Source organism: Bubalus kerabau, chromosome 7, assembly GCF_029407905.1.
Source record: "Bubalus kerabau isolate K-KA32 ecotype Philippines breed swamp buffalo chromosome 7, PCC_UOA_SB_1v2, whole genome shotgun sequence".
Classification (NCBI taxonomy): Eukaryota; Metazoa; Chordata; class Mammalia; order Artiodactyla; family Bovidae; genus Bubalus; species Bubalus kerabau.
Genome location: NC_073630.1, coordinates 98,305,936 through 98,325,567, shown reverse-complemented (window position 1 = coordinate 98,325,567; position 19,632 = coordinate 98,305,936). Strand labels below are relative to the sequence as shown.

Here is a 19,632-nt window from a genome sequence, read left to right as displayed (position 1 = left end):
ACACATGGTCAGTCAGTATAAGAAAAAGGAAGCAAGAATATACAAAGGAATTTCTTACTTTTTAATCCTTGGGTTGCCTCACTGTCTTGTTTGGGTTTGCAATTTTTCTATCATCTTTGGAATCAATGTCTTGTTTCAAATTCCCTCTGTTGCAAATAACCGAAGTGGTCTTCATTTTCCTGTTTAGACCCTGACCCTGACTTACTGAGTAATTGCTATTTTAGTAGCTGTTATGCTTCCAATGTGGCTTAGTGAAAAAAGAATCTTCCTGCCATTGCAGGAGACTCAGGAGACGGGGGTTCTATCCCTGTGTTGGGAAGATCCCCTGGAGAAGGAAATGGCAACCTACTCCAGTATTCTTGCCTGGAAAATCCCACATACTGAGAAGCCTGGCAGGCTACAATCCACAGGGTCACAAAGACTCAGACACAACTGAGCACACACACACATATGGGTTTGTGTCCCCCCACCATTCATATGTTGAAGTCCTAATCCACAGTACATTAGAATGTGATTCTATTTGGAATTATACTATACGAATGTGTCATACTCGGTAGGGCATACTGCATCTGGTTACTGAAAAGCCATGGCCTCTTTCTTATTTGCAGGCAATCTCCTTATACACACCCTGGAGAGGTACAGTGGAAAGAGAAAATAAAAACAGTAGTTAGCCTCTCATAGTTCTTATTCTATAGACATACCTCCACCTGAAGAAGAAATTGGGAATATTTGACTTGGAAGACAGGACAGCTAAGATAAAAATGGGAAAGAAAAACAGCAAGAAAAACATAAAACCCAGTCACTTCTCCCATCCCTAGTTATATCAGCTTTAGCCACTTACTAACACTTATTACAATTGGCAATTTGCTTACCTTCACTTACTCGGTTTTTGCCCGCTTCACCACTAGAACCTCACAAGGACAAGGACCGTGTCTGTTTAGTTCACAATTTTATCCCAAGGCTCTCCCAGCAATTATTAAATAGTTGATACCTGGTAAACAGTTCTTGAATAATGAAGGGAGTGAAAAGAATTGCAAAAGTATAAACTATTATTCTTATGTGCAAGGCACTACTAAGACTCTAGAATGACTCAATCTTGTCCTCTTAGGTAGCTTACACTGTAATCAAAGAAAAAGAATGGACAGTGCTGTATTAAGAGTCACAGCATGCCTCAGAAGTTCAGAGAAGGAAGAGCAAAGAGCACTTATTGACAGATGGAATTTCTAAGGATGTGCAGAAATAGCCAGCAAAAACAGAAAAGAAACCAGTCACAGAAAGACAAATGCTGCATGATTCCACCAATACGAGTTATCAAATACAGTCAAACTCATAGAAGCAAAAAACAGGATGGTGGTTTCCAGGGGCTGAGGGGAGAGGGAAATTTGGAGTTGGATCAGTGTGTATAAAAGTTCAGTTATGCAAGATGAATAAGTTCTACATATCTAAGTTACAACATCGTGCCTGAAGATAACAATACAGCATTTACACTTAAAAATTTGCTGAGAAGGTAGATATCTCATTAAGGGTTCTTATCCTAATAAAGAGAGAGAGAGAGAAACATGAGAATGCTTCATCAGCATCAACCTCTGAATGTTTTCCATACTGCAAAACCATCGGAGTTTCTCTAATATGCTATTTCATGTCAAAGCCTGGCTGTCACCAGTGAAAGAGCTATACTTTCAACACTCTCTGTGAAATCAGGGGTCAGCAGGAAGCCTACCAGGCACTTCAATGATGACCACCTGCAATCCCCTCTAGGATACCACTGAATTCCTGGCCTCCGTGGGTCTATTAGCCTGTCTGATGAAAAGGTATCTCATGGCACCCGGTGCTCTGAAGTGTGCTATTCCTGTCCCCTCAGGCTGACTGGAGTGCCCATCTGCCTTGGTTTTCAACAACTGCAAAGCAGCCCAGCATGCAGGGAATGAAATATCTACTGGGTAAGGGAGACTGTCAATTCTGAGAATGCATGTCAGTGTGCACTGCCTCTGAGGGTCTGAGGTAATTTTTATGCATTGTGGTAAAGTAGTCCCAGCCTAGGTCTAAACATTTGGCAACTTTCTAGAGGGTATAACTAAGTATCATTCACTGTGATTTCCTGGTTTTATCTACCTTTTTAGATGACTATCACAGGAAAGATTATTCACTCTCCTTCTTAGTAGCTCTTTTTTATTAGATTTTCAGTTAATAAAGCAATAGAGCAGGAAGTATGTTTCCTACTATTGATATTATTAATGATAAACATGTTTCAGTAAATATGTATTAAAACGATAAATATATGAGTTAAGCATGTATTTTCCATGTAATAAATGCATGACTTTATCTAAATATCAGTTATAACAATTATTTGGGAGAACACCAGTAACTCGTTTTATCATTTCACATACTTAGTCACTTGGCAAATTCATTTCATTCTAAACATTATGGCAAGGTAACACATGAAGAGATATAAGGTTTCTACTTGACATTATAAAATATATTTTTCTGGTAGTTTTCAGGTCCATAAATTTAAACTTATTTGTTTCTCCCAAGCCAAATAAGATTTGGTAAAATGATGGATTCCAGTCTACTGAAGAATGCTTGTCCAGGTAAGATTTAAATACTTTGGAAGAGTCAGACTACTGGATCAGCTCCATGACCAGCTGAGAATTTATTAAGTACATAGTCCACCTTTTTAATAGGATATTTTCAGGCTATTATAAAAATGAATCCAAGAGCCTTGGAAGAGCCAGATTTTGATGTCCAGGTTAGGATGTCCTTTAGACATTTTAATTGCTCCAGAAGGACCCTAAAACAGTGTCTAGCTCTATCTGTGTCTCCATAGGCACAGATAACCCCTGGAACAGCACCTAAAGTTTGTCAGAGACTTTCAGGATAAATACAGGATAATGTTAATGCCAAAAACTCATTCCCTTAAACCTGATAAAACCTGAGTAACCAACTATCAATCAATAAAATACTTATTAAATGCTCTATATATGCTTTCAAATTGTGGTGGCTGAAGAAGACTCTTGAGAGTCTGTTGGACTGCAAGGAGATCAAGCCACTCAATCCTAAAGGAAATCAACCCTGAATATTCACTGGAAGGACTGATGCTGAAGCTGAAGCTCCAATACTTCGGCCACCTGGTATGAAGAGCCAACTCATTGGGAAAGATGCTGATGCTGGGAAAAACTGAGGGCAGGAGGAGAAGGGGGCAACAGAGGATGAAATGGTTGGATGGCATCACTGACTCGATGAGTTTGAGCAAACTATGCGAGATGCTGAAGGACAGGGAAGCCTGACATGCTACAGTTCATGGGGGTCGCAAAGTGTTGGACATGACTTAGTGACTAAACAACAATAATGTCTGGCATAAATTGGTGGCCATAATAGAGAGATAGGGGGCTATCTTCCTGAGGCTTATACTTCAAAGAGATAGCATACAGCAAGCAATTAATTCAAGAGCAATGGCTGTTAGAAAAAGAGAAGTATAAGGTACAGGGAGACTAAACTAAGGCTGTTGCTGCTGCTGCTAAGTTGCTTCAGTCGTGTCTGACTCTGTGCGACCCCAGAGACGACAGCCCACCAGGCTCCCCCATCCCTGGGATTCTCCAGGCAAGAACACTGGAGTGGGTTGCCATTTCCTTCTCCAATGCATGAAAGGGAAAAGTGAAAGTGAAGTCGCTCAGTTGTGTCCGACTCTTAGCAACCTCATGGACTGCAGCCTACCAGGCTCCTCCGTCCATGGAATTTTCCAGGCAAGAGTACTGGAGTGGGGTGCCATTGCCTACTCCAAAACTAAGGCTAAGGGGTCAGAAAGGTTTCCATGAAGAAGAAAAATGAGTTGACCTTTTGGTAAGTGGTATAGGAGAGAAGGAAGGGTGTCCAGGAAGGTGAACCAGCATGTGATTCAAGACTGGTAGAGAGAATTAAGTGGATTCTGTGTCCAGATCATCTAACTGAAATAACAGAAATTGTATCATTTTTAAGAAACATTTCTGAGGGATAAAAGTCTCCATTCATGAGACACGCTGATGACTTAGGTGAGGAGGCAGAGTCTATACCTAAGTCAGGAATACAGGGTAACATTTCCCTTTGGTGATAGACTATCACCTATGTAATAGACAAGTCCACAACCACCTCCCTCCCAACAAAGCAGATCTCTCTCCAAATGCCATCACAACTGAATGGTTAAAAGCTGGCAACCCAAAGTCACACATTACCTTCCAGGGTCATTCAGGTTTTATGAGTAAATATGTATGACCAAGGACTTCTCAGGTGGAGCAAATGGTAAAGAACCTGCCTGCCAGTGCAGGAAAGGTAAGAGACACGGGTTCTATCCCTAGATTAGGAAGATCCCTGGAGGAGGAAATGGCAACCCGCTCCTGTATTCCTGCCTGGAGAATCCCATGGACAGAGGAGCCTCGAAGGCTACATGGGGTCACACAGAGTTGGACATGACTGAAGCAACTTAGCACACACATTTATGACCAAAATGACTGGTCAATGTACACCGTTTTCTATTAACTTAAAATAAAAATCAAGTTTCACTGGACAACATATTCTAAAATCTTTAAATTTTAGAAGGGACAAGTTCTTTTTTAGAGTTCCTAAATTTTATCCCTAAGAAAAAAGGGGCCTAGGAGATAATTTAACTTGCAAAACATCCTAAAGCTAGTTAGAGTCAAAGCTGGAACTAAAATCCTGATTTTTATTCTAATTCTATTTACACAATTAAATATAGATGTTCTTAAAATTATCTATATATATTGCCGCTCTCTAGCAAAAGTGATAATGACTGGATATAAACAACCAACCATACCTAGAGAAAAACTCTTGGTCAAGTTATTCATTAGAATTCTATTATATGACAAGTATAATTTTGTAAATAGTGAGACTGAGATCATTAGATTAGTAATGCTACTAATAAAGTGGATTTGAGTCACAGATTTGCAGTGATAGTGAACAATGGCTATAAGAGGCTAGATAGCACACGGCCACAGCGAAAGGTGTGTGAGCACACGGTGGCTCTAACAATGGCCCGGCAACAATGACGCCAATTTGCTCAAGTTTAGTTTGACCTCAAGCCTCTGCAGCTTCTTTATTTTGTTGACATATGTAAACAACACACGCACAGAAAAAGTGCAAGAAAACTTTGCCATCATGGTGCTTTAATACATTTGTTCTCTTGTAAAGTATGTATAGACATCACACATAAAATCCACTCTGACAGTACGCAGCAGAACACTTTACTGACGAAAGGCCGATTCAGATGCCCATTAGACATTCAAGAGAAGGTCGCGGCCTCTGATTCTCCTCTCAGGCAGCACTCTGCCACTTCGGTGCCTTTCATAGAAAGGTTTGCAAAGCTCTGGGTCTTGTGCAAGTGACATCATCAAAACAGCCAATTTCTTGCCTACATCTCTTTTTCTCCATTCAGGTAACATCCAGAAGAACATGGTAGATGATATGCAGACAGAATCAAAAAAGTGATTCATTCCATTTGCATAAAAGACTCTTGCTCACTTAGTCAGCAACAATCAATGACAGCCAGGCTTTAAAATGAAACACTTTCTTCCCTTCAACTCTGTCACATATACACACATCCCAAGTAAAGATTTAATGTCTATTTTTTTTCCAAAAAAAAAAAAAAAAGATGGGGTGGGCAAGACAGAGAATCTTTCACATTCTACATTTTCAGAGAAAGTATCCAACACGACTTGCCATGATAACTAAATTTATTATTAACTGTGTATTTCATGATGTTAGTGACAATATGTTAATGTGATTTTTCACGTCCTCCTGCAGTGAACAGATGGCTCCTTTTACTTTACTTTCCACATCAAGTGTGATTATTTCTTGGTGCCAAAAGCCACCTGCCGCTCCTCGGTCTCCAGTCTAATTTTTTATGTTGGTAAAACACAGCAGGACTTGTTATCAGTTGGATGGCATCTTAATAAAAGGAGACATGCCAACATATTGACATCATGTTCAAGGGGAAATTTCAGCCCCTTCAAACCCTTAACCCCCTTCCACTATCCCCTTTCAAAAAGTGAAGAAGAAAAAGGAAAAAAAAATAGAGGCAAAGACCCCACCAGTTTCAAGATGTTTGATTACAATTGTTGGGCCTACAGCCAGGTTGCTGAATTGGCCTCCCTTTGTTCCTAAACCCAAGCACCTCACTCAGGGCTCTGATCTTTCATCCTGTGTAATGATAATTAGCCATAACATATTCCAAAGTCAAATGTAAGCAGGAATACATTAACATTGAGATCAGTGTCAGGGCAATTTTCACTGGGAAAATGACAAAGAACTCACAAACATACACATACAATCAAAAATTTCAAAATTCAAGCATTCATACAATCACTTTCATAGCTGTGAATATTAAACCCACTGGCTCGTCTGTTATGAGTGCTTACCTAGAATGCCAAGACCTCCTAATGTGGATGCAGTGACTCCCATAGCCCGTGCTTAACAGAGAAAACATGAGTAATAAACCATGGTAGCCTTCTTTAATTTTTCCCTTCTTTCTTAGAACAAAGAGGTATAGTATGTTAGGTGATCTGTGGTCCAAGAAGAGGTCTTCCAGGCGATTGGATGGTGTGGCTCTCAACAGCTGGTCCAGCACATTTGGGAACAGCATGTAGAAAAATGCATCAGTGTTTTGAAGATTACCAACTGTGATGATGCATTGGTTATGACACAACCTAAAAAATGTTAAATTTCCTAGCCACAATCGATATAATTCAGTGTCCTTACCATCAGGGTGCACGCTCTCAAATGCAAGATGAGATACATGCAAATTTGGTAAAACCAAAACTTCCAAAATGGATTCTCATTCATTAGAGACTGTAAAGAGTACTCTTCAATGAGCACTCTTCAATGACTGTTATTTCTTGTTAAAACCAAACAAAGCGTTAAACCTGCAGCTGGCTTCCTAAGATTTACAAGGTTTATAAAAAGCAGAAGAAAATTCCTAGCAGAAGAAAATTCCTACAATAAAAGTGCTAATATTTTAACAAAAAATGATTCACAATTAACAGTTGCCTTGAGACAAACAACTATAAGTAGATTATGCCACCACAGAATCTCTCAGATTAACATAAACTTGGCATTGACTCTTTTATTTCCTTCAACTATCCCTCCAAACAAAGAACCTGTAAGAAACAGATCTCTATTAACTGTTTTGCAGCTTTTTATTTGTATTACATTTCCCAGTGAACTCTGGGAGCTGGTGATGGACAGGGAGGCCTGACATGCTGTGATTCATGGGGTCACAAAGAGTCGGACACGATTGAGCGACTGAACTGAACTGAACTGAATATTTTGTTATGGTAGTGGTTTAGTTGATAAGTCATGTCCAACTCTTGGGACCCCATGAACTATATTTTGCCAGGCTCCTCTGTCCATGAGATTCTCCAGGCAAGAATACTGGAGTGGGTTGCCATTTCCTTCTCCAGGGGATCTTCCAGACCCAAGAATCGAACCCAGGTCTTCTGCATTGCAGACAGATTCTTTACCGACTGAGCTGAGAGGGAAAATTAATACTTTATTATAAAAATTGGCAAACACAGAAAAGTTGAAAGAACCAACAACATTTTGTCTACCACAAAGATTCTACAATTAATATGTTATGATACTTATTTTACTATGTATCTTTTCATTTACCTGTTCTTTTATCTATTCATCAATCTATTATGTTAGATTTCAAAATGAATAACCAATAACCATCCAGCAACCAAAATTAAAATTAACTTGAGTTTATGCTAATTAAAGTGAGAACCATAAACAGTGGTGCTCATTAAGTCATTCAATAAGTATTTCTTGAGTTTTTGCTTAGGGTCAGGCACTGTTCTAAATGCTGAAGATACATGATTGAATAAAACAGCCGAAATACCTGCCCTCATTGAACTTATAATTTAGTGGGCTTGACAGGGGAAGAATAATAATTAAATGAATGACTCTCTAAAAATGATTTGTACAAAGGAAGATATGCCAACATAGACAAGTAGTCAAGATTATTCTTAATTTAGACGTTGTAATAAGGTTAGGAAGAATGTTTCCTGTCACTATAATATTATCTAAAAAAGAGCCCATACGTAGCAGCCTCTTATAAGATAGCTGTCATATTACAAATAAAATTTAAATTTTACAGCATGGACATCATTTAAAAGATTTTATATTAAGAAGTAACTGCACTATAGAAGTGGAGAAGGAGAAGGCAACCAACTCCAGTATTCTTGCCTGGAGAATTCCATGGGTAGAGGAGCCTGGCAGGGACTGCAAAGCGTTGGACATGACTGAAGTGACTGAGCATGCACTATTGAAGAGTGACCTTAAAGGTAAATAAATAATAATAGGAAGTCAGTTCATTTAACAACTTTAATTGTAGCAATCTTACATCAGAGAGACAAAGGCAGCTAGAGTTGCAGGACATGGTACCAGAAAGAAAAGAGTTACACAGGAAGAGCACTCTGGAGACCTTCAGCATGACCCCTTTGAGTATTCAGTTGAGTATTGATCAGTGCACATGTGTATAAAGAAGCTACATGAGGCCGGGGAAAGACGCATATTAAAAGACTAAAGGCAACAGTATCCAGCATTTACCCATGACTGGGAATAGGGACTATTTCCACCAGCCAAAAAAATATCATTTTTCATGGGCCTTGGCTAAAGTACCCTGAAGGATCTTATCAGAGGTAAGGGGAATAACTAGCCCCAGATTAAGTACTGTCCTACTCCACCTATTAATAGCAAATCTAAAAGACAGGATTCAAAAGAATCAAACTGTTTCTATGTAACTTAACTGCATCGCAAAACAAAGCTTGAGGCCTATAGGAACACAGACATAACCAGCAAACCAACCAATCCAATCCAAACAATTCACAATGTTTGGCACCTAATCAAAAATTATCAAGCATGCAAAGAAGCAGAGAAATACAAGATATAATGAGGATAAAAATTAATCAGTCAAAATTGAACCAGAACTGACACAGATGTTAAGATTAGCAGAAACTGAAATTAAATTTATTCTAACTGTATTCCATGTGTTCAAAAACCTAAGTAAATATTTTTTAAAATCCAATTGAACTTCTAGGAATGAAAACTACAGCGTGTGAGGTGAAAAATACATTTGATGAATTAGCAGCAGATTAAACAAGAGAAGAAAAGACTAGTAAATTTGAAAACATAGCAGTGGAAACTCTCTAAAATGAACCACAGAAAGAGAATATAATTATAATAATGAGTAGAGCATCAGTAAACTCTGGAATAACACCAATATATGTCATGGGAGTCCCTAAAGCAGAGAAGAAAGGGAAAATAAAGCATATTTATAGAAATAATGGCCCAAAGTTTTCCAAATTTGATGAAATCCATAATCCCATAGACCCAAGTAGTTCAATGAGCTGCAAGCACAGAAAATAAGAAAACTATACTAAGTAATATCATCATAAAACTGACCAAAACCATTGATAAAGAGAAAAAAACTCTTAAAGACAGTAAGAGAAGAACTGTGCTTAGTCACTCAGCTGTGTCCACTCTTTGCAATGCAGTGAACTGTAGCCCGCCAGGTTCCTCTGTCCATGGGGATTCTCCAAGCAAGAATTCTGGAGTGGTTTGCCATTTTCTATTCCAGGGGATCTTCCTGACCTAGCGATAGAATCCGAGTCTCCTGCGTTGCAGGCGGATTGTTTACCACCTGAGCTAGGAGGAAGCCCAAATATATTTAGTTGGATCGGTCTTAATTGTGGCCTGCAGCATCTCTCGCTGTGGCCCATGGGCTTCAGACATTTTAAAAATGTTTAACAATGAACTTTACACCTGAAACAACACAAAAGAGGGGGGCGCAACAGTTTCAAGACACTGAAATTTAAGGGAAAAAAGTAGCTAAGAATTCTATACCGATAGAAAATATCTTTAAATAGTAGATTAAATCCTCTTCAGATATTCAAAAATAATTTAAAAAATGCATTTCCAACAAACCTACACTACAATAATGAGGGAACTCTTACAGGCAGAAAGAAAATGGTTAACATTAATGTGGATCCATGCAACACAGTGATGAGCACAAGTACAATAAATCTGTGGGTAAATATCTTACTCTTCAAAGTTTAAATCTCCTTAAAAAATAATTGAGAGGCTGGTGGTTGAGCCTGGGCCAAAGGAATCAAGTGAGAAAGGCAGCGCTGGTTTCAGTGCAAAGGTATCCTTGAGCAGCGGGCAGTCAATGGCGCCGGCGCCTTATGATGAGCCTGACGCTGTTGACGTCCTGCGTGCCCCTCCCCGACCAACACCTCCATCACCAGGGAAACGAGAAACGGCACCAGAGCAGCTGAGCCGACCCACTGGTTTCATGGCGGCTCCGAAAACAGCAGCTGGGGGGCCGTTGGTGGGGGCCTTGGTCCAGGGTACGGACTACTCTAATTTTATGGTTTTCAATTCAAAAACATCAGAAGTACTTAGTCACCATCGAGTGGAATTAACCCAAGAGGTCCCAAAAGAAGGATGGATAGAACAAGATCCTAAGCAAATTCTTCAGTCTGTTAATGAATGTATAGAGAAAACATGTGAGAAACTTCAAGAACTGAATATTGATATATCCAACATAAAGGCTATAGGTGTCAGCAATCAGAGGGAAACCACCGTGGTCTGGGACAAATTAACTGGTGAGCCGCTCTATAATGCTGTGATGTGGCTTGATGTAAGAACCCAGTCTACTGTTGAGACTCTTAGTAAAAAAATTCCAGGAAATAATAACTTCGTCAAGTCCAAGACAGGTCTTCCACTTAGCACTTACTTCAGCGCAGTGAAACTTCGTTGGATTCTTGACAATGTGAGAAAAGCTCAAAAGGCTGTTGAAGAAGGCAGAGCTCTTTTTGGTACTGTTGATTCATGGCTTATCTGGAGTCTGACGGGAGGAGTTGATGGAGGTATCCATTGCACAGATGTAACAAATGCGAGCAGGACGATGCTCTTCAACATCCATTCTTTAGAATGGGATAAAGAGCTGTGTGATTTTTTTGAAATTCCGATGGACATTCTTCCAAATATCTGGAGTTCTTCTGAAATCTATGGACGAGTGAAAACTGGGACCCTGGAAGGTGTGCCAATATCTGGATGCTTGGGGGACCAGTCTGCTGCGTTAGTAGGACAAATGTGCTTCCAGGAAGGACAAGCCAAAAACACGTATGGGACAGGCTGCTTCTTACTATGTAATACAGGTCATAAATGCGTGTTTTCTGAATGTGGCCTCCTGACCACAGTGGCTTACAAGCTAGGCAAAAACAAACCCGTTTTTTATGCACTGGAAGGTTCTGTGGCCATAGGCGGTGCTGTTATTCACTGGCTGAGAGACAATCTTGGAATTATAAAAACCTCTGAAGAAAGTGAAAAACTTGCTAAAGAAGTAGGTACTTCTTATGGCTGCTACTTCATCCCGGCCTTTTCAGGGTTATATGCACCTTATTGGGAGCCGACTGCAAGAGGGATCATCTGTGGGCTCACTCAGTTCACCAATAAGAGTCATATTGCTTTTGCCGCATTGGAAGCTATTTGTTTCCAAACCCGAGAGATTCTGGATGCCATGAACCGTGACTGTGGAATTCCGCTCAGTCATTTGCAGGTGGATGGAGAAATGACGAACAACAAAGTTCTTATGCAACTGCAAGCAGACATTCTGCATATTCCAGTAATAAAAGCCTCCATGCCTGAAACAATGGCACTGGGAGCTGCCATGGCAGCAGGAGCTGCAGAAGGGGTGAACGTCTGGAGCCTTAAACCCGAGGATTTGTCAACCATCATGATGGAACGGTTTGAACCACAGATCAAAGCCAGAGAAAGTGAAATTCGTTATTCTACATGGAAGAAAGCTGTGATGAAGTCAATGGGTTGGGTTACAGGTCAGCCTTCTGAAAGTAGTGAAGCTAATAACTTCTCTAGTCTGCCCTTGGGTTTTTTTATAGTGACTAGCATGATAATGTTAATTGGAGCAAGATACATCTCAAGTATATTTTCATAATACCAAGCATGGACTCTCAAGATGTGAGCTTTTCACAAAATGAAATAAATCCAGCAGTTCTGCCTTTTAGTGTGATGACGCTATAACAGACTCTAACTTCATTCATTGAACACTTAACTTCATGACTTACAAGAACCCTAGAAGTAGACTTTTGGCTGGAAATAAATAAATTACAGCAGAAAATGCTGCAGAAATATTTGGTGTGTTTTTTAACATCGGCAGTTAAGGTCAGACGAACCACTAGGAGTCAACCCCTCCACTGTCATAAAATCCTACTTCACTCCCTCTAAAATACAGAACACTGAGATTCTGTCTATGGAATTTTTCATCATACATTTTCTAAGCCTTAGGACTAGGATTTGGCTCTCTGTGCTACACACACTTGATTAAGAGGTGTAACTACCTTTTTAAAACTGAGGGACATCTTGTTGTAACTGTTGCTGTTTATAATGGATCCCGAAGTCCTCTTTTGCACATATTAGGGAGACTACAATACCTTTACTGAATGTTTAAGGGAAACATTAGTTTTTATAATAGAAATGTAGCATTCTCATAGCCTAGATATTTTCCTAAAAGATATTTGTCAAAATTCTTCAGACATTTTACATGCCTCACCAATTACACTACTTTTCTATGTAGATCATATAGGGAGAAGGGCATGTTTTACTTTTTATTTTCATATCTCCATTTTTACGTACTCTACTTGGTATGTATAACATATATGCTTATATTCTTCATATAGAGAACCCACTGATGAAGTTTATAAGAAGGGTAGTCTTATGTGGACCACCACAATAAATATTTTAGGGTAAACATATACACATATATATTTAGAGCAATGAATACACATACTATTATCAGCAGAAAGTTTAAAGAACTGGTATTTATTATTTTAGTATGTGTTTCATATTGATATAAAACAGTATATTATGGTTTCAACAATATTTCTTACAATTACCTTTTAATTTAATTGCCTTAGCTAGATATATGTCAGAAACAAAAGGGGAAAACTGTGGAATACTACCGTAAGCATTATTTTCTAGCAGAAAAGAAAGAACTGATTGTTCAAACAAAACTAATAATACACTATGAGTTAAGCATATATAAAACAAAAATAGCAAGCAAGTTGAAAGTAGATGGAAATGTAAAATATTGTAAGGTTCATATACTATATGGGAAGTAATATATCATTTGAAGTTACACTGTCAATACTCTAAATCCTAAAATAACAAAACAAAAAATTAAATTTAGTGCATAGACCAGAACTATAAAAATATTCATTTGACCCAAAAGAAGGCAAAAAAGAGATGAAAAAGGAAAAAAGAAAAGATAGAAAAATGAAAAATAATAACAGAAAAATATATTTAAGCCTAACCATAACAATAAGAACATTAAATGTAAATGGTCTAAACACCTCAATTAGAAAGCAAGATTGTCATATAAAGACTCAAATACATACCGCCTCCAAAAAACATACTTCATAAAAAGAGGAACAAAATAGTCAAAAAAGAAAAAGGATTTTAAAAATATACCATACTCATATTAATGGAAAGGAAGCTGAAGTGATTATTAATAACAAAGTAAATTTCAAAGCAAAAAGTATTACCAGTGATAGACAAAGTCATTTTGCAGTGATAAAAGGTCAATTCATTAAAGATATATAACAATCCTAAATATTTATATACCTAATAAAGCTTCAAAATACATAAAGCAAAATCTGATAGAACTGAAAGAAAAAGTGAATAAATCTACAATTATAGTAAGAGATTTCAATATCTCTTCATCATTTGACAGAACAAGTAGAAAAACCAATGATTTGAACAATACTATAGATTGTTCAAATTTTACTATCAAATAATTTAATTGATATTCATATACCATAGCACCCTACAGTAAGAGAATACATATTCATTTCAAGTGCCTATGAAATATTTACCAAGACATATCTAATTTAGGCCATCAACCAAGCTTCAATAAATTTAAAAGGATATCACATAAAGTATGCCGTGTGAAAACAATGGAATTATAAATCAATAAAATGTTTTTCTAAATGTCAAAATATTTGGACACTAAGTTGAAAAGTTTTAAACAATCCCCAAGCTGAAAAGATAAAAAAGAAAAATAAAAAATATTTGGAACATAATGAAAATGAAGATACACCATAACAAAATTTGACATATCACTAAAGCAGCACTTAGAAATTTCTAGGACTACAGGCCTAGAAGAGAGACAAAGTTTCAAATCAGTGACCTCAGCTTCAATCTTAAGAAACTGGAAATAGAATAACAAATTCAATACAAAGTATAAGAAAATAAAATAGAGTACAATAATCAGTGGTATAGAAAATAGAAGGCAGGAGGCACTGGGAGGATCAGAACGAAGAGTGGGCAGAAGCGGGTAGGAAAAATGATTAAAAGGGTCACAAAGCAAAACAGGAAGGAGTGAATATGTTCATTTATTAGTTATGGTGACATATAAAAGGTGACTATGTCAAAATTGAACACTTTAAATATGTGCAGATTATTATACATCAATTATACCTCAAAAAAAGTTTTAATAAAGAAAAACAATCACCTCAAATTCTGAGGGAATATGACCAAAGTTTGCTCAGTTAGTTGATCTTGGCTGTTTTCTATTAAGCATACTGATGCATCCTCTGCTTCTATAGTCTGCTAGCATGGAGTGTGCTACTTCCTGTCTCTAGAAGGTCTATCAGCTTTATTTGAAGTCATTTGTGTGATTAGGCTGGAGAAGTACATGATAATGTCTAGTATCATTTAAACCAAATTAATTTCCCATTTCTTTTATCTGTTCATAATTCTCAGTCTGGGACCTGCTGCAAATGACCTTATGAAAAGTCACAAACAAAGATGCCGTAAGAAAATCAGGCTAAAAGTCTTCAAATTCAGTATCTCATTCTTTCTCACTTCTGAGTGTTATACCCATGTGGTTATCAGCTTTTTTTTTAAATACCTTTGGCTTTATAAGTCTCATTTTCATAATTTAACCTATTATGGTGTTGATAAATTATAGTACTTTGTCCCAAGGCTATTAAGGAGCTTCTGTATATTCTATCATAAAATTAGCTAATGAACAATTTCTCTATATTGCCACTAAGCAGAACTACATGGTTAAATTATGATGATGGCATCTCATCACATGCATGTTATGAAACAGCAAGTCATCATTTAATGTCAGGCATATGTGTGAGTGGGAGAGCAGGAGCTCAAACACTAACCAGGAGAATGAAAAACATCTAATTCTGATACTGTTTTCCAAAGGCACAGGTTGTGAGGGCTACCCTGTGGCTCAGTGGTAAAGAATCTGCCTGCCAACATCTAGAGACAGGAAGACCCCCTGGAGGAAGAAATGGCAACCCATTCCAGCGGTCTTGCCTGCAGAACCCCATGGACAGAGGAGCCTGGCAGGCTACAGTCCATGAGTTTTCAAAAGAGTCAGACATGAATTAGAGACTGAACAACAACAACAATTTGTGAATTAAAACAAGGAAGTCATAGCTGAGAGGGAAAAGGTTGGGTAAGGAAGAGAGAGAAGAAACAAAGAAGGCCATGAAGGGAAAGGGGTTTTAAAGGTATCCAAAGAGAAACTTCTTTTGTGGCTCAGAAGGTAAAGAATCTGCCCACAATGCAAGAGACATGGGTTTGAGCCTCGTGCTGGGAAGATCCCATGGAGAAGGAAGTGGCTACCCTCTCTAGTTATTTTTGCCTGGAAAATCCCATGGTTAGAGGAGCCTGGCGGGCTACAGTCCATGGGGTTGCAAAGAGTTGGACATTACTGAACGACTAACACTTTCAAAGAGAAACAAGCTGTACTATTAAATCTAACTGGAGACATCCTGTGTGGTACCCATGTCCAAGCAGCTTTAGCAGTGACAGCAAAGGACATCAGACTTAGAGGGATAAGCATCTTTCTCTCCTCACCTGGTAATAATCCTAATTATTATCTGTCTGTGACTAATATCTGGTACTTATATGATTGTTTTGATATTGAAAGCCATAAACTCAAAGGGAAGCTATTGATTCACTCACTGGTAAGCCCTTGTTCTCAATACATCAGTATAAATGTTACATTAAACAATCCCTATTTAGGTGGAACATTATAAACCTACTCTATGACTGTTAGATATGGAAAATGTGTTTCTATGCCATTTTCTTTTTATTTAGAACTAATAAGATTTTCGAAAGTAATTTTGCAGCAAAGTCTAGAGTAAATACAATAACATCTCACACAGCCATCTACCTTATCCTCCCACTGAAATGACAGTTCTATAGTCCATTCTGATGGTTTCAATCAAAACAAAATAAATAAACTTAGTAAAGTTAATATTTAAATATCCCTCCATAGTTTCCATCAACAACCTTTACAGCCTGATTTATCTGAGCCTTGGAGAAACTGCATGGGATCCTTGTCTGCTATGTGTTTAGCATATACGACAGTTCATTATTACATCAGCTCTCAATAAATTGATTTATTTTACAAAAAGAAAAGAAAGGAAGGCCTTGACCTTTGGTGGGGAAAAAGTAGAGGGTAATAAGATTGTTAATAACCTTATATTAAGCTATCTATGAGTTTGTATGTGCTAAATTGCTTCAGTTGTGTCCGACTCTTTGCATACCTATAGACGGTAGCCTTAGAGAAGGCAATGGCACCCCACTCCAGGACCCTTGCCTGGCAAATCCCATGGATGGAGGAGCCTGGTAGGCTGCAGTCCATGGGGTCGCTAGGAGTTGGACACGATTGAGCAACTTCCCTTTCACTTTTCACTTTCATGCATTGGAGAAGGAAATGGCAACCCACTCCAGTGTTCTTGCCTGGAGAATCCCAGGGACAGGGGAGCCTGGTGGGCTGCCGTCTACGGGGTCACACAGAGTCTGACATGACTGAAACAACTTAGCAGCAACAGCAGCAGCAATAAACTGTAGCCTACCAGGCTACTCTGTCCATGAGATTCTCCAGACAAGAATACTGGAGTGGGTTGCCACGCCCTCCTCCAGGAGATCTTCCCGACCCAGGGATGAAAACCCACATCTCTTACATCTCCTATACTGGCAGGCAGATTTTTTTTTTACCACTAGTGCCACCTGGGAAGCCCATCTATGAGTTCAGTTCATTGTAAACAATCCACAAATCTTTCTTATGTTCAGTTATTGTAGGATGTTTTTAAGTGTCACAGGAAATCCAAGCTTGAAAAGTATTTGCAAAACCAGTGAAAAGACCGTTTATGTCTATACTGAAAGTGAAAATGTTAGTCACTCAGCTATGTCCCACTCTTTGTAATCCCATGGACTGTAGCCCACCAGGTTCCTAGGTCCATGGGTTTCGCCAGGGCAGAATACTGGAGTGCGTTGCTGTTCTCTTCTCCAGGGGATCTTCCAGACCCAGAAATTAAACTCAGGTCTCCTGCATTGCAGGCAGATTCTTAACCATCTGAGCCACCAGGGAAGATACGTCTATACTAGGAGCTTCAAAAGAGAGCTAGGCAAAAACCAAGATAGCAATGTTCTAAAGATTACAGCTGAAGATAGCTCTGAACCTGAAGTAGGCAATCTGCATAATTGCATGTCCCTGTTTCTACTTTTGTATGGCTTTAACAAAGTGACCAGAGCAGGGGATGAATAGACACCTTGGAACAGGAAGCTCTAATTAGCGTGTTTCTCTTTCTGTTTCTCTCTGTCTCTCATTGCAAGATAAGGTTTGTCCAACCTCAAGTATATTTTACCAAATGAACTGACCACTTCTTCCCAGGTCTCTTTCAAATAGGCCACAGATACTACAATTGGCTTCCCTGGTGGCTTAGTTGGTTAAGAATCTACCTTCAGTACAGGAGACCCAGATTCAATTCCTAGGTCGGGAAGATCCCCTGGAGAAGGAAATGGAAACCCACTCCAGAATTCTTGCCAGGAAAATCCCATGGGCAGAGGAGCCTAGCAGGCTACAGTCCATGGGGTCACAAGAGGAGGACACGACTTAGCAACTAAACCACCATCACCACCATATGCCATTATCTCAGCTTCACGGTTGAGAATAATGAGATGAAGAATAAGAAAATCACTTTCCCAATCCAAAAAGGGTATAGTTTTAGAATTTAGGAGATAACTCATCAGGAGAATATGATTACTTGCCTAGAATTTACTATTTTCAAAAACAATGTTCCCAGTGAAAACTCCGAGACCACCTGTATGATGTAAAGCCTGTAGGTGGACAGGGCTTGAGAGAGCACCTAGCTCAACATCTTTTAATATAAAAGAAGTGAAATTTTTAAATAACTTACTAGATGCCATTAAAAAGATGGTGGGAATAAAATTACAATCTAATTTTTATACTCTAATGTTCCTTTAGCTTTATCCAGCTGGTAAGGTTTTACTTGAACTTTGTCTATCTCAAACAACTCTTTTATGACTTTTTATAGAATGGAAAGTAAAGCTAATAATAACTTCTAAGTTTCTTATAAACATAGCAAATAATATGGTGCATACTCACATACTCATACACACATACCTTGTTTATGGCCACTTAAGGCACATTCTGGAAAATTCTGAACTGTAATAAAACACATTTGTTATTCTTCATTTGCTATTTGCTATTTCTGAAAAAAAAATATTTGCAGACTCTTTGGGGAGCCATTCCCTTACTCATCAAATTGGCAGTGAACTGGAAGAGGTACCATTTCTTTTTAGGTACAGAGTGTGCTACTCACCTCCAAACAACTGATACACTTTCAGACTTACCTAATTCATCCCTTCATTTCAGGGAGCAATGTGAATTTCTTTTCCTTCCACCTTCTCTTCCCTTCCTTCTTCCTTTCTTCACCGTCCTCTTTGTCTTTTTCTTTTTCCTGAAACAAATCCATTGAGTCACATCAATATGGTATTTACTACTCATATTCGCAAACATCAAAAGGACGGCAATCTGTTTAATATCCTGCAGATGAACATGCGCTAAAAAGTGGTACTGGCAATCAGGCACTCGCTGCCCACTGGGCACCAGGCAGCAATGTGCTAAAGATCTGGCCTGTTGTTCCATAGAGAAGAATGGAATTTCATTACAACTGTATCAAAAACAAATCATGCACCAAATGTTTGCCTGGATGAGTGCTTGGAACATCATTTTTCTTTCATTCATCCCCTCACAGCTTCTACACTTCAGCTCTATTGCTGTCAATACATTCTTTGCCTGTTTATATGTCTGTTCCTCTTCCATTTGTCACTATAAGTTCACTACAGTTTTACCTTCTCATACTAGCCCCAATGTGTGTGTGTGTGTGTGTGTGTGTGTGTGTGTGTGTATACATACATACATATATATGAACTATACAATGCCTACAAATAAAAAGAACATGGACAAAAAGGGTATAAACCTTTACAAAAGAGTTTCTACAGCATTTCCTCAGGTTTCATTTTGTCATGTCATTAGAGAATGGAAACATTTACTCTGCATTTTCCGGATGTTAGAGATGGCTATAAGAAGATAACCTAAGGCTTACAGAGAAAAGGGTTTCCCACATGGTGCTAGTGGTAAAGAACCTGCCTGCCAAATCAGAAGACAGACATAAGAGACATGGGTTCCATCCCTGGATGGGGAAGATGCCTTGAAGGAGGGTACAGCAA

General features: G+C 38.5%; 1 protein-coding gene and 1 long non-coding RNA gene across 2 annotated transcripts; one reads left to right on the top strand and one right to left on the bottom strand.

Annotated features, from left to right (window-relative positions):
* Window positions 1-5,067: 5,067 nt before the first annotated feature.
* LOC129658028 (uncharacterized) lies at window positions 5,068-10,234 on the bottom strand. The gene is made up of 3 exons (XR_008717232.1): window positions 10,088-10,234; window positions 6,405-6,601; window positions 5,068-5,934 (listed from the first exon to the last, which is right to left on the bottom strand). It is a non-coding gene; the product is annotated as an uncharacterized LOC129658028 (long non-coding RNA).
* A 6-nt stretch (window positions 10,235-10,240) lies between these two features.
* Window positions 10,241-13,201, top strand: GK2 (glycerol kinase 2). The gene has a single exon (XM_055588894.1). The coding sequence runs from the start codon at window positions 10,340-10,342 to the stop codon at window positions 12,002-12,004; it is 1,665 nt and encodes a 554-aa protein (XP_055444869.1). The 5' UTR covers window positions 10,241-10,339; the 3' UTR covers window positions 12,005-13,201.
* The last annotated feature ends 6,431 nt before the right edge of the window (window positions 13,202-19,632 follow it).

Excerpts from the sequence above, each read along its gene's own strand:
- GK2 (XM_055588894.1), top strand. The coding sequence starts at position 10,340 with ATGGCGGCTCCGAAAACAGCAGCTGGGGGGCCGTTGGTGGGGGCCTTG.